The sequence below is a fragment of the Aspergillus niger genome, assembly GCF_000002855.4.
Source record: "Aspergillus niger supercontig An08".
Classification (NCBI taxonomy): domain Eukaryota; kingdom Fungi; phylum Ascomycota; class Eurotiomycetes; order Eurotiales; family Aspergillaceae; genus Aspergillus; species Aspergillus niger.
Window position 1 is genome coordinate 1320857 of NT_166524.1, and position 12673 is coordinate 1333529.

The 12673-nt window shown below is 53.3% G+C and overlaps 7 protein-coding genes across 7 annotated transcripts; 4 read left to right on the plus strand and 3 right to left on the minus strand.

The window, feature by feature from the left end:
* Nucleotides 1–176: 176 nt before the first annotated feature.
* An08g05480 (hypothetical protein) lies at nt 177–1659 on the plus strand (the record flags this gene model as incomplete). Its single annotated transcript, XM_059749068.1, has 3 exons — nt 177–242; nt 321–450; nt 1481–1659. 3 exons carry the CDS (start codon nt 177–179, stop codon nt 1657–1659), a joined length of 375 nt encoding a protein of 124 aa, XP_059604046.1.
* A 234-nt stretch (nt 1660–1893) lies between these two features.
* On the plus strand, nt 1894–2778 carry An08g05490 (uncharacterized protein; the record flags this gene model as incomplete). The annotated part of the gene is made up of 1 exon (XM_001392629.1): nt 1894–2778. The coding sequence occupies one exon, from the start codon at nt 1894–1896 to the stop codon at nt 2776–2778; it is 885 nt and encodes a 294-aa protein (XP_001392666.1).
* A 488-nt stretch (nt 2779–3266) lies between these two features.
* An08g05500 (mitochondrial 54S ribosomal protein mL44) lies at nt 3267–4487 on the minus strand (the record flags this gene model as incomplete). Its single annotated transcript, XM_059749069.1, has 2 exons — nt 3267–3861; nt 3967–4487. The coding sequence occupies 2 exons, from the start codon at nt 4485–4487 to the stop codon at nt 3267–3269; spliced, it is 1116 nt and encodes a 371-aa protein (XP_059604047.1).
* Nucleotides 4488–4701: 214 nt separating this feature from the next.
* On the plus strand, nt 4702–5248 carry An08g05510 (uncharacterized protein; the record flags this gene model as incomplete). The annotated part of the gene is made up of 3 exons (XM_001392631.3): nt 4702–4868; nt 4934–5116; nt 5191–5248. The coding sequence occupies 3 exons, from the start codon at nt 4702–4704 to the stop codon at nt 5246–5248; spliced, it is 408 nt and encodes a 135-aa protein (XP_001392668.3).
* A 126-nt stretch (nt 5249–5374) lies between these two features.
* An08g05520 (uncharacterized protein) lies at nt 5375–6613 on the minus strand (the record flags this gene model as incomplete). Its single annotated transcript, XM_059749070.1, has 3 exons — nt 5375–5622; nt 5692–6237; nt 6298–6613. The coding sequence occupies 3 exons, from the start codon at nt 6611–6613 to the stop codon at nt 5375–5377; spliced, it is 1110 nt and encodes a 369-aa protein (XP_059604048.1).
* Nucleotides 6614–7155: 542 nt separating this feature from the next.
* Nucleotides 7156–8983, plus strand: An08g05530 (uncharacterized protein; the record flags this gene model as incomplete). Its single annotated transcript, XM_001392633.3, has 4 exons — nt 7156–7202; nt 7330–7579; nt 7633–7934; nt 7990–8983. The coding sequence occupies 4 exons, from the start codon at nt 7156–7158 to the stop codon at nt 8981–8983; spliced, it is 1593 nt and encodes a 530-aa protein (XP_001392670.1).
* Nucleotides 8984–10135: 1152 nt separating this feature from the next.
* Nucleotides 10136–12651, minus strand: An08g05540 (uncharacterized protein; the record flags this gene model as incomplete). Its single annotated transcript, XM_059749071.1, has 2 exons — nt 10136–12238; nt 12361–12651. 2 exons carry the CDS (start codon nt 12649–12651, stop codon nt 10136–10138), a joined length of 2394 nt encoding a protein of 797 aa, XP_059604049.1.
* Between the last annotated feature and the right edge of the window lie 22 nt (nt 12652–12673).

The following is a 12673-nucleotide window of genomic DNA, read 5'->3' on the forward strand; positions in this document are numbered from 1 at the left end:
AGTTAAAGGATTCTTTTTTTTTCGATACAAAGCACAAAGTTCAGGGCAGACAATGTAATAGCGTTGGAAGAGTGTTTCGATTTTGACAGTTTGGAGGAGAAGAAGAGGGTGGTAGGGAAGAAGAAGAGAAGAGAAGAGGGGGAGTCGGGGGGAGTTCATAAACCAACAACAACATGATGGCGCTGAGGAAAGTGCACATACCTGCTATATTGGGTAGTCGCGATGAGAAGATGACGGAGACGGTGAACGGGGGAGGCAGGCAGGGAGGGAGGGAGTTGTTACAATATGAGCTCTGATCTGGAAGTAGGAGGATGAAGTAGCGACGAGGGTTGCAAAGTGACGCAGTGACGGGGAAACTTCTCAGCGCTTATCGCCGCGCCTGTTTCGCTTATCGGGCCGACGCGACTCCACCAGCCTGGTTCACTTCCAACGATGACAGCGAGGCGATCGGTATGTAGGGGTATATCAGAGTGCAGAGTGTTACAATAATGCATGGAAAGATGTGGGTGGTTTGTTTCGTTGGATGATCGCAAATGAGGGGTGGTCGATGATCGGGCGGCGCGCTGTCCCTGAATCTTCTTATTTTTTTTTCCTCGCTTTGTTTACCCGCAATGATTCACCCCGTTTTGGGTAAACAAGTGGGGGACTGGAACTTTTTCGTCTGCAGCCACGAATCGATTGTTGTTATGGCAGCTGCCCAACTGTTGTTGACGAACTGGAGTTCTGGACTCTATGACTTGTGCTCTAAATGATTGTTGTTCTGAGCCTCACTAATCCTAAATAATCTCTTTCTCCCCCCCTTTTTTTTTCCTTCTCCATCTGCCCTGATTCTTGGTTCTCCGCCGCACTACGCGTAGTACTAGTATCCCTCTCATCTGCCCCTATTTTCCTTTCTCCCCTTGGTTTTTGGACGGAAGGTGCGGGTGACCTCTTAACTAAGGGTGGACCGTGGGGACAGTAGTAGACTCGTTTTCGGATGCAGTCTTATCGATAGTCAACTCCACGGCCAAGATACCTCTACAACTTAGCATACATGCTACTAGTACGTTCTATTTGATTCGAGAATAGCAGTAGACCCTTATTTATGACTGGTAATTTGAAATAACACATCAGATTCGGAGTAAAAAAGCGCGCTGCATACTAATTGCTCCACGCGATCGAGCGTGAAACTGCGCCTACGTGTTCCTTTTTGCTCTTTCCTTCGCCCCTGAAAATATATAATCACGACGAGTACTAGTAGTAAACACCCGCAGCCCGAGCAACCAAACACTGAAGGTGAGTCATCATTGATTACTGTACTACTACTAATTACTAGTTACTAAACGCCATGTACAACAGCGCAGAGTCTATAGCTAACCTTGAGACCAAAATATCTAGAGAATCAGAACAATGAATAGTATTAAATAGGTTAAATCCTGCTTTTGAAACTAATCACATACCACAGCCAGTCACACTGCAAGTGGATTTAATTAGACTGCAGCAACTCCACTCGATCGCCGCGCCGCGCGGTGGATCACTCAAAAAGACGGCGGGCACTTGGACCAGCTTCGGTGTGTCACAGCGCGCGCAAGCGCGATGCAACAAGCGAACCTGACGGTCGGTGGAGGGGCTCGCGTCAAGCATCGATTGATCAACTTTAATTCGGATTCTTCACGATGAATTGTCCATAGTCTGGTCTGCGCTTGATTGGCGGGCTTCCGCCACCCCTGCGGCGGCTATGCTGCATGCGCTACTGACTAGACGACGCCATGCCTCAAGCCTTCAACCTTGCTATAAGCGACGTAGTAATCCTCCGTCTTAGATTGTTTCGACTTCTACTACATTCCTATCCCCTCTTCACCCTATAGATCATCCATACACCACTAGTACTAGTTATACTATACCCATTGAACAATGTCAACGTCCGCACCCCAAGCTACACCCTCACCACTCCCACCGCAACAACAACCACCACCACCACCCAGCTCCAAACCACCCCTCCCTCAAGACCAGGATATCCCCCAACCCACCCTCCGCCTTCAAATCAACGACCTTCGCCATCCAGCCTCGAAAGCTTTCCTAACCCTCCTCCCCGACCTAAACTCCACACTCACAACCGCCCTCTCCACCATAATCCAGCACCTCTACACACCCCCCTCACACCCTCACCACGACCAACAAACACCAACATTCACCCCCTCCCCACCCCCAACCCGCTCCGTAACGCTCTTCCTCCGCGCCATCGACGGCGTAGCCTACACAACCGGCACGGAGCTCGACAACGACCACAAAGAAATCCACCTGTCCCTCTCCTACATTCGAACCATTACCACCAATAGCAATCCCAATCCCACCGCCGAACTAACCGGCGTCCTCACCCACGAGCTCGTCCACTGCTACCAGCACACCGCGCCCCCAGACTCCACTACTACCCCACAACCCCCAGGCGGCCTTATCGAGGGCATCGCGGATTTCGTGCGCCTCAAGGCAGGTCTAGAACCGCCGCATTGGAAGCGCCCTGCGTCGGCGAAGGAGAGAGCGGACAAGTGGGACCAGGGGTATCAGCATACAGCGTACTTCTTGGCTTGGTTGGAGGATGTTAAGGTTGGACGGGGGGCGGTCGGGATGCTGAATGACCGGTTGTTGAGGGTGGGGTATGGAGATGGGTTCTGGGAGGGCCTTTTTGGGATGGGGGTTTTGGAGCTTTGGGAGGAGTATGGAGCGTGGTTGGACCAGGGAAGAGTAGGGGATGGTACTACAGGTGGGTGCTGGGAGGATGAGATTGTTGATCGGGTGTGAATGGGTATTATTACTTTGCTGTACGGAGTGAGCAGTCTGGGTTGGCTGGTGGTGTTGTGGGAATGGTGATGGTTGAATGGCGTCAGGGTCTTGTCCAAGAAGGGTACTTTGGTGCTACTGCTAAGTGCCCTTGACCGGTCTATGCTTATCCGTTGTGCGCAAAGGTCCATTGATCTCAATAGAGTACATACCTCTATATACCTACTTCTCGGCCTAGAATACTGTTTGTCAACAGCGCGATCCCAATTCCATCTCTAGCCAGGCTTCAAAGATGCAATACAAATGAAACGTTTAAATCGGATAACATGAACATAGAAATAACATCAGAAGAAAAATAAATTTCCCATATTGTACAAATCCTTGCAATGGTGAATAGATGAGGGGGTAGCAGTATGTAATGTTGCATCGCTGTCAATCCCGCATTGACAACATCTATAACAGATATAATGTGTGACGCCGTTTCTTGAAATCTCTCTCATGCCCACTCTCTACACAATCACCTCGCCCAAGTCCACGTGCACCGGCTTCCAGGGAGCGGCTCCCTCTTCCTCCATCGAACTAGGCACGCGCACGTTCAGCGGACTGTACAGGTACCATCCCTTCAGGGCGGCGACAGCAGCCCTGGAACGAGCCTCGAGCAGACTGGCGCCAGCGCCCTCGCCCAACTTATCCTGACCAGAGTAGATGCCAACGACAAACACGGGGTGTCTGCTCTTGCGACCGGTTTCACTGATGATCCGGGCAACGGGCTGCTCGAAGTTCTCTCGAGCACACAGGCGAGCAAGGTCCCGAGCGGGTTGGGAGAAGTTGAACAGGTCGGAGATGTTGAGGTGACGAGAGAGGAAGTGCTGCTCGAAGAACCGCTTGGCAGCAGGGCGGCCTGCGTGCAGGTAGATAGCACCCATCACAGCACGCACAAAGGTTGCGTTAGCCTGTTCGGCAGTCACGCCCTGGGTGTTCTGGACGTCCTGCTTGGACTGTTCCGAGGGATCCTTGGGCCCCTTGACCGGGTCTCCGAACTCATTGTCGTAGACGACACTTGACGTGATGGACTTCCGCCAATGCGTCTGATCTTCATGAGGTCTCGCTGTGCCAGTGACAGGCTTCGAGTGCACGTCAACTCCCGGGAGTACTCTGTTGAACTGCAGGTAGCCGGGGTCAACTTCTCCACCAGGAGCAGCAGCGGACTCCACACCCCATTCTCTCGCCATTGCGGCCAATGTCTTTGGCCCGACATAGGCATACATGGCTGCGAATATAACGGTCAAGGGGAGTCGGGGATACGTGCAGATGAGGTATTCGGAGGTGTAGTGTGTCAACAAATCGTGACCGAGGGTGGCCAAAGATTCATTGTTGAATTTGGGGTTCGGATCAGCCGAGGCGTCCACGAGAGAGCGAGCAAGGGTCTCGAGCGGTAATCGTGAAGGAAGGTAAAGTCGTGCGTGAAGCGCAGCCAGTTTGGCGGACTCGCGTGCGGCCTCGACCGGGGGAGACGGGAGTTGGTACTTCGACTGTCGGGAGGTAGGGGGGCGAATAGATGATACTAGAGGGTCTTCCTCGATCAATTGATCATTGGCAGCCGGCGCAGCAGGCGAAGCGGTCGATTGATGCCGGATGCCAGTGTAGAGACGGTGCTGCAGGCGGCCACCAGTCCGGGCCTGCGCCGAAAGGACCGAACTGCTCCATCGTTGGAGCTGCAGCCTCTTCATCTGGGCAACTGTGTGGATATGAGGCCGTAAATTAGAAAAAGACCGAATTCAATAGAAATGACCGCCCGGGGACGTGGCGTGGAGTGTTCAAGACGGAGGCAGATCCAACTTGAGCCGGCACGAACTTTTGGTCGGTAGAGAAAAGTCGAGCTTCGGAGAAAGTCACGGGGTCTGGCGGTCGTGTGAGAATCGGCCAGGTGGCGCTAAACCCAATATGGGTATAGCGTCACGGGGTCTGGGACGAGGGACGAACGACGGCCATTTCGGCTTCCAACCCGCCCAGAATAACGACGAGCTTCTCAGCGAGCCATTGTCCACGTCTTTTCCCTACGTTTACTCTACATACCCTCAAATCACCATGGGTGGAGGCGGCAAGATCCCGTATGCGACTCTTCTCCCACCCGGTACTGCCATTGCCTCTGAAGTTGACTGAATTCTTTCCGCAGGTATCCCAAGGAAGTCTGGTCTCCCGCGGGTGGCTGGTACGCTCAGCCCGCAAACTGGAGGGTCAACACTGCCATCATCGGCGCGGCTGTTCTTGGAGTTGTCGCTGTGACCTGGAGCATCAGTGCCGACCGCGAGCACCGTGACAAGATGCCCGAGCCGGGCAGATTCTTCCCTAGTCGCTAGTCAGTCCCCTCAGCCAATCTCGTGTCATGTGTTTCTAAGCAGCAGTCATTGACTTTATATTGCTTCTATCTAGCTGGAGCCGGGAAATCAGAGAACACGAAAAGCAGCTGGCCGCCCAGAACCAGTCATAGAGCGGCAACAGAATGAAGAGGTAGTTGTGGGAAAATGAGTACCCGTGGTGGTTTTCTATGGCATGACAGGTTTTGTTTCATAATTTTGTGGGCTGTACGACAATAGAAGGGCGTTCTTCCATACGGTCAGTTGATCTGAAAGTGCTTCTGAGGAGACTCTTCCAATGTTCGATACAAGCGCTGTGTGTACAGACGGACCCGTTCCGTGAACTCAGTCTCGTTCCAAAGCTCCTTCCCATCACTGGATGTAGACATGCGAGGCACTCCGATCTGCTCAACCACGAAGCTGGCCGCCACAGTAGCGAAAATCAAGGCCGTCAAGACTTGGCTATGCTGTGCAGCAGCTTGGATTGCTTCCTGCCATGCCGTAGACCCTGCGAGGACCGAGTCGACAAGGTTGGCCGGTTCTCTGCCTGCACTGACCATGCCTTGTGTCAGGGCACCCAGAAAAGAATTGCCCGCGCCAGTGGGGTCAATCACCGCTGACGCCCCTGAAGCACTGGGCTGATGGTAGGCGGGCAGCCAGACCCTCTGGGATCTAGAGTAAGAGTAGCTGCCGTCTTTGCCGGCTCTGATAACCAAATTCCCGTTCCCATCAGGACCGATACCTGACTCAAGAATCTTCTTGACGATGTTTTTCCCATAGTCGGTCTCCTCGCTCCAACCAGGCTGGCCAAACATCATTCCGAGTTCCAGTTCGTTGGGGCTCACAACGTCTACTACTTGGTTCGCAGCAAGGAACCGCTCTTGCTCCTCTGGCGTGCATAGATCCGGCACAGGTTCCCAAACAAAAATAGGTCTTTGCGCAGCGTGCTTCACTGGGGGAGCTTTGCCTGCTCGCTGTAGCTCCTCCCGTCTGCGCAAGATCGTTTGCACGATTGAAATACAACGAGAGGAGGAGCAGACCATGTGGAAAGTCTTGGAGAACACCTGAGAATCAGACAGCATTTCTGGTTCCAAGCGCAACTTCGGAGTCAGGTATTTGAAGTCTGCGACAGGGGTTAGTATTGGGGTCGTTGTAGTCGCAGATGATTAGAATAGACACCGACCTCGCTTCTCATTTGGACCATAACCATTCCAGGCTCTGGTGGTCAAACGACTTTGATCCTCTCGGAATACGCAGTTGGTATCCCACGACTTGAGCAGATCGAGAACATCTGGAGGGAAGTCGGAGCCAACATCCACAATCCAGCTCACAGCCTGCGAGTGTTCTCTTCCGGTTACCAAGCGGGCACCAACGACGGCAAATGATGCAGCGCCTCCTAGAACGTTCTTTACATTGGGTCTTGTTCCATCGAAGTCTATAGCGTCTATATCACAGGGAAGGGGGGTTCTGTAAGTACATAGTGCGATTTCGACTTCCATATGGGTAGATCATGGCGTACCAAGAATGAACATGCCCATTGTGCAGAAGTCCACATTGTTTCTAGAGTGCTCCAAAGAGCCATGGCCTTCCAACATGGTTACGGAAGCGCTCAATTACCTTCAAAGGAGAATGACTGGTGAGATCCTGTACTCTGGCGGGGTTCGAGGGTTTCAATCCATCCGCCGCTTGAGTCTCCGTCATGGCGGCCTTATCGGATTACCGGCTGATACCACCAACGTCATGGGAGACGGGCGGATAACGGCCACGCTGGCGTACCGTACGGTATGACCCACTATCAGGAGCTCCAGGCCTCAGGCACGGGTCAGGAGCATCGCCGTCTCATGCAATTCCAAACGGCTGCCTTGATCCTCTCCCTCCTCAGCATCTTACTTTCTTTGCCTACAGGTCGCTACTGACCATTCTTCTATCTCTCAATCGTGGCACACGGTAGCCCGTGTCCATTAATAGCTCCCTTTGCCCTCCTTTCCTCCGACTGTGTCTAATAGCTCCCTCCCTCCTTACTTCGACAGGGGCCGTCAAGATGGCGACAGGAAGCCACATGCATAATCTTACCACCCTTATCAAGCGGTAAGTCTTGAAACAGATGCGCTCGAGACTATAGCGCTATGCTCTCTTCTATTCTTTTATACATTCCTTTATCACCACAATGTGTTCCCGATTACATGTGTTTCTAACCAGCTGGAAATGCCAACAGGTTGGAAGCCGCAACCTCCCGCTTGGAGGATATGGCTATGTCACTGGATGACCCCAACTCGCCCAAGACCATAGCTCCCCCTGCTGTGCCTGAAGCAGCTACTCCTGAGTCCCCCAAACCAGCCGCAGCTGCGGCTCCCGCACCGCCCCCCATCCCGCCGCAAATCCAGGACTTCGACACCCTGATCAACGAGGATGTCCGGAACTTTGTGGAGTTGGGCCAGAAGATCAATGGCTTGGTCGGAGAACAGGTAGGAAGAGAAGCGCATGTCAAGCCGAGTGCGTCGCTTACAATTCCCCGCAGTCCAAGGTAGTCCTTCAAGCCTTCGAAGCCGAGCGTACCTACCTCCTCGTGGCCACGAAAGCTAGAAAGCCCGAGCAGCAGCCCCCGGAGCTCATGACGGGCCTTCACAATGCTTCAGACAGCATCAACAACATTCGGGAGTCGAACAGAGCTTCTCCTCTCTTCAACCACTTCAGTGCGGTTGCGGAGGGTATTGTTGCCCTGGGATGGTTCTTCGCGGACAAGCCCGCCGATTTCGTCACTGAGATGGCTGGAGGTGTCGAATACTACGGAAACAAGGTCCTGAAGGAATACAAGGAGAAGTGCGCAACCTAGCTATCCTCTGTAGTCCCCAATGGGAGCTGACCCATGTTGCAGGGACCGTACCCACGTCCAGTACATCCAGGCCTACTACCAGATCTACAAGTCCCTCGCTGCATACCTGAAGAAGCACTACCCGAAGGGCCTGACCTGGAACGACAAGGATGGAATCGACGCCCAAGAAGCTCTCAGACAGGTCAAGGCCGGTGGCTCTGGCCCTGCCGCTGGCGGTGCTGCTCCTCCTCCCCCGCCACCCCCTCCAGTTCCGACTCTGAACGTTCCTGGTGGTGTTCCTCCCCCTCCTCCCCCGCCGCCCGGCGTCCCTCCTCCGCCTGCAGCAGCCCCAGCTGCACCAGACATGTCAGCTGTCTTTGACCAGCTGAACCAAGGCGAATCCGTCACCGCCGGTCTCCGGAAGGTCGACAAATCGCAGATGACGCACAAGAACCCGAACCTTCGCGCCAGCTCCATGGTTCCCGATAGTCCAACCTCCGCAGGCAGCGCCGTTCGGGGCAAGTCGCCTGCTCCGAGCAAGAAACCCAAGCCGGAGAGCATGCGCGCCCGCAAGCCCCCGCGCAAGGACCTGGAAGGCAACAAATGGTTCATCGAGAACTTCGAGAACCCCGGCGAGATCGTTGAGATCAACGCGCAGCAGAACCACTCCATCCTCATCTCGCGGTGCAACAAGACCATCATCAAGATCAACAACAAGGCCAACGCCATCTCCATCGACAACTGCACCGGCCTCTCCATCATCGTCGACTCCCTGGTCAGCAGCCTTGACGTCATCAAGTCCCCCAAGTTCGCCCTCCAAATAGACGGCGTCGTCCCCACCCTCCTCCTGGACCAGGTCGATGGTGCCACTGTCTACCTGGGCCAGCAGAGCCTGGCCACCGAGGTCTTCTCCAGCAAGTGCACTGCAGTCAACATCATGCTTCCGCCCAAGGAGGGAACCGACGAGGATACCAAGGAATGCCCTATCCCTGAGCAGATCAAGACGTACGTGAAGAACGGCGTTCTCGTTAACGAGATTGTCGAGCACGCTGGTTAGATCTGCCCCGATGTGCATGTAGAAATCTCTTTGGATAGACCTCCCCCTCCGACAACAACCTACCACTATCACTACCACCACTCAAAATCGAGGCGATAATATACGGCAGTTGGAAATCTAGTTTCTGGACTTCAGTGCTGTGTTTTATTCCACTCACTTCCTGTAGATAAATCTATTTTTCCGTTCCATTCTATACTCAGTTTTCGTCTTCCGTTCTTAGTACGTGTAAGAATTTGTATAGCACGGGGGAGAAAGAGCCTCAAGTGGTCCTTCCCCTTCCACCACTCCACCCACCCCCGGGATAATCCTGCAACTCGTGGTCTGTCTTTTTGGTGAAACTACAGAATAGTATATAACTGGGTATAAAGGGAGATGCGAAAGAGGAGATAATCCCAATTACCACACATCAAATCTACAACAACTATGTGACACATGTTACATAACACCCGCAGGCATAGTGCAGACTCAGTCAGGGCGAAACACGAATGTCTCAAACTAAAACAGAATCGTCTCCGTATTATTCAAACCCCTGAAACAATTACCAGACCGCATGAAACCGCCTATTTCAACAAGAGTGGAACAAAGAGAAAGTGCTGAACGCGCTGTGCTCATCAGTTGCTTGACCAGTGTTCAATCGAGGGTTATGAAAATTTGAAGGGATCGGCTAGAGCAGATAAAGAAGGAGTAAGAGAGAGAGAGAGAGAGAGAGAGAGAGAGAGAGAGAGAGAGAGAGAGAGAGAGAGAGAGAGAGAGAGAGAGAGAGAGAGAGAAAAGAAGACTTGTTCAAGATATCTAGAATAGTGGAATATGTAAAGAGCAGAGAAGGTGACTTTAGGTGGGTATATTTGCTAGTTCCCGTACTGTATGGTTGACCTGTGCGCCTTGCCGTGCGTATTTAGTTTGGGGGAACGGCAGGATTGAACATTATAATGAATGCGATGATCCTGCATCTGCGCTTCAAATATGGTGCTGTGCTGTTAGTTGAGGAAGACGATGGGTTTGTCCTGATGCGCTGGGTCGTCCTGCTTGAGGAGGAAAATGCACACTTAAATGAGATGTATGAAAGAAATGAAGAAGAGGAAACAGAAATAACAAGTTTACCATCACGATCAGGTACGGTCGAAGTCATGCTGGTTCGGAAGCGTGCTGGCGTTATTCGCGGGCCTTTGTGAGGTCGGGAGAGTCGTGCTTGTGCACGTCCAAACCCCTAAGCTTTCTGGCCAGGAGGCTGTCACCAGCCTCCGAACCGTTGAAAGCGAACGGATACCCGCCATAGCCGGTCTCACCCTTACTGAGTTTACCATAGAGCCCACGCTCCATATTACACTGTTCCGCAAAACTCGAGTCGAGTTTGGGCCCTGGAGACAGTGACGGGATGGGCCGGAAAGGATGTGAGGAAGTATCGGGTGGACTGAAGAGGCTGGAGGTGCCTCGCGGGGCACCTTCTCGTCCTGCAAGTGTGCGACCCGAGAACGGGTCTTCTTGAGCACGCGTAGAGGAGCTCCCAGAGTAGGGGGCCTCTCGTGAGGTCATAGCCTCCGATGGGCTCAGCACTGATAATGGCTCTCGACCAGTGGGCGCTTTGTGTGGTATTTGGTCTGTCGAGGACTGTGTAGCTGCGTGCGTATGACTGGAGTCCCGCGAGGGTTTGTAAGGCGTATAACGGGGATCAGGGCATTGGATTTCATTGCGTAGTTTTTCCTTACCGTCGGGAACTCGGTTGGCAAATACAACACGAATGCTAGAGTGAAGATAAAATCGGCCCCGAGAAGGACAACATATGTTCAGATGGATCAAGTACCGTAGTGTAGGCTTGTCTTTGGGATCCTCAGAAGTGTTCAGCGACGCTTCGGGGCGATCGGTCCCGTAATTCTTTCGAGCACTCAGAGGCATATCAATGATGGGACCCACCGAATAGCTTCGTTGTCGGATGAACGTCTTTGTCCCCGGCTCCATGTCGCTGAGGTCGTAAGGTACGAGGAACAGCTTCACAGCTGTCTTGTTGGGGTTCTTGATCATGATCTGTAACTGACCGTGTTGTGGGATTCGGTAACAACCACCTGGTGGACTTTTGGGCGATTCCGCCCTTCTGTGCCTCTTCTCGCGCCTGCGCAAAGTTTCCTGGTCAGTCGACCTAGGATCTGTGGTATTTTCCATGACACAGTCGTTGTGTGTTCCTGCAGGGCTCTGATGGCGCCTGCGACGTCGACTGCTACCACTGGACGTGTCCCGAGGAAGAAAATTGTCCAGATCGATCAAGCCAACATAAGGACTGGGGCTATCGTCCGCGATTGAGCGGCCGCTGCCTGACGTGGGGTAGCTGTAAAACACCGCCGGAAATGGGATTGTCACATGCGGTGGGCATTTGAGGTTGGCTTTGCATTTGCCTTTACCGAGGACGCCGATTTGCGCGGTGAAGTCCAACGGTTTGGAAGGGCTCATTGACATTCTTCCACGGAGGATAGACTCTTCGTATGAGCCAACCATTGGCGCATGCGCTCTGGAAGAGACTTCCGAGCCCACCGAGGGCCTTCGGACCCTCGCGATCGGAGTTTGAACCGAGGATGCAAGCTGAAGGCTGTATGCTGAGGTCAAGGACCGCCGAGGGGAGTGAAACTGATTGGATGTGGTCGTATCCCATCGTGAGTGGTGAGCGTCAGACTGGAAGTAAATCCCCTCCGCATGACCCTGGGAAGATGCTTGCAAGTGCTGAAATGTTTCCGGGGGAAGGGTACGGCGACGACTAACTTTGTCGATGGCGTTCGAGTGACCGACACACTCCGGTCGAGGAGAGAAATCCAGGTCTGTGTTGTTTGCTTGGTGAACAAGAGGGCTCGTTGGGGCTTTCAATATATAGCTCGAAGAAAACGAGCCGAAAGAGGGAGCCCGAGAACGGGCTGCCGGGGCTGCCGTCTGAACGGATAAGGATTGGCCTCGTAGAGAGGCAGGGAAAACGGGAGTACTGAACCAAGGTGTGGTTGGTGAGGAGCTCAGTAGTGGAAAGTGCGCGTTAACGGTGCGACCAGGCACCGACGATGACGGGCTGTGCTGCTGGCTCTGGGCTTGAGAGCTTCCTTCCCTGAAGTCTCCTGAATGTAAAGCTGAGCGAGGGCGTTCAATATCGGCCGGCGATGCTAACTGCTGATCACTCGAGCCAGACTGGTCGCTGGGACCAGCACTTGCAGGTGCTTTACCTTTCATATTGGCGAAAGGTACATCGGACGTCTGGGGGGTGGGGTTCGGACTGTTTCCCGCCTATATCAAGTGACAGGGTCAGTAACGTCTCGGATACATGACAATGAAACTTTTGCTGTTTTAGATAAGAGATAACAAAGGTCAAAAAGAAAAGAAGAATCCAAGACAATAAGTGATTTTACAGTGGCAGGACATACGGAGTGATGTGATGCCCATCGCGGCGCATCAGCGCTTTTGATATACTGGATCAGTTCCTCGCGATTTGTTGCATGCATTCCCGGCCGGCTTAGATCCAGGGAGGGACCCTCATATGGGACATTGTGAGGCCCCGTGAGGGGGTGGCTTCCCAGGGGCTCCCCAGGAGGGTGTTTCCAAGGGGAAATGGTCTGACGTCGACCATTAAGCCGTGGCTGGTGATCATCAGACCACGAATCCTGGAGCCGCTGGTGTTCCGGATCCTGGAAGATAGGCATGGTCACCGGGAGAGGGGATGGG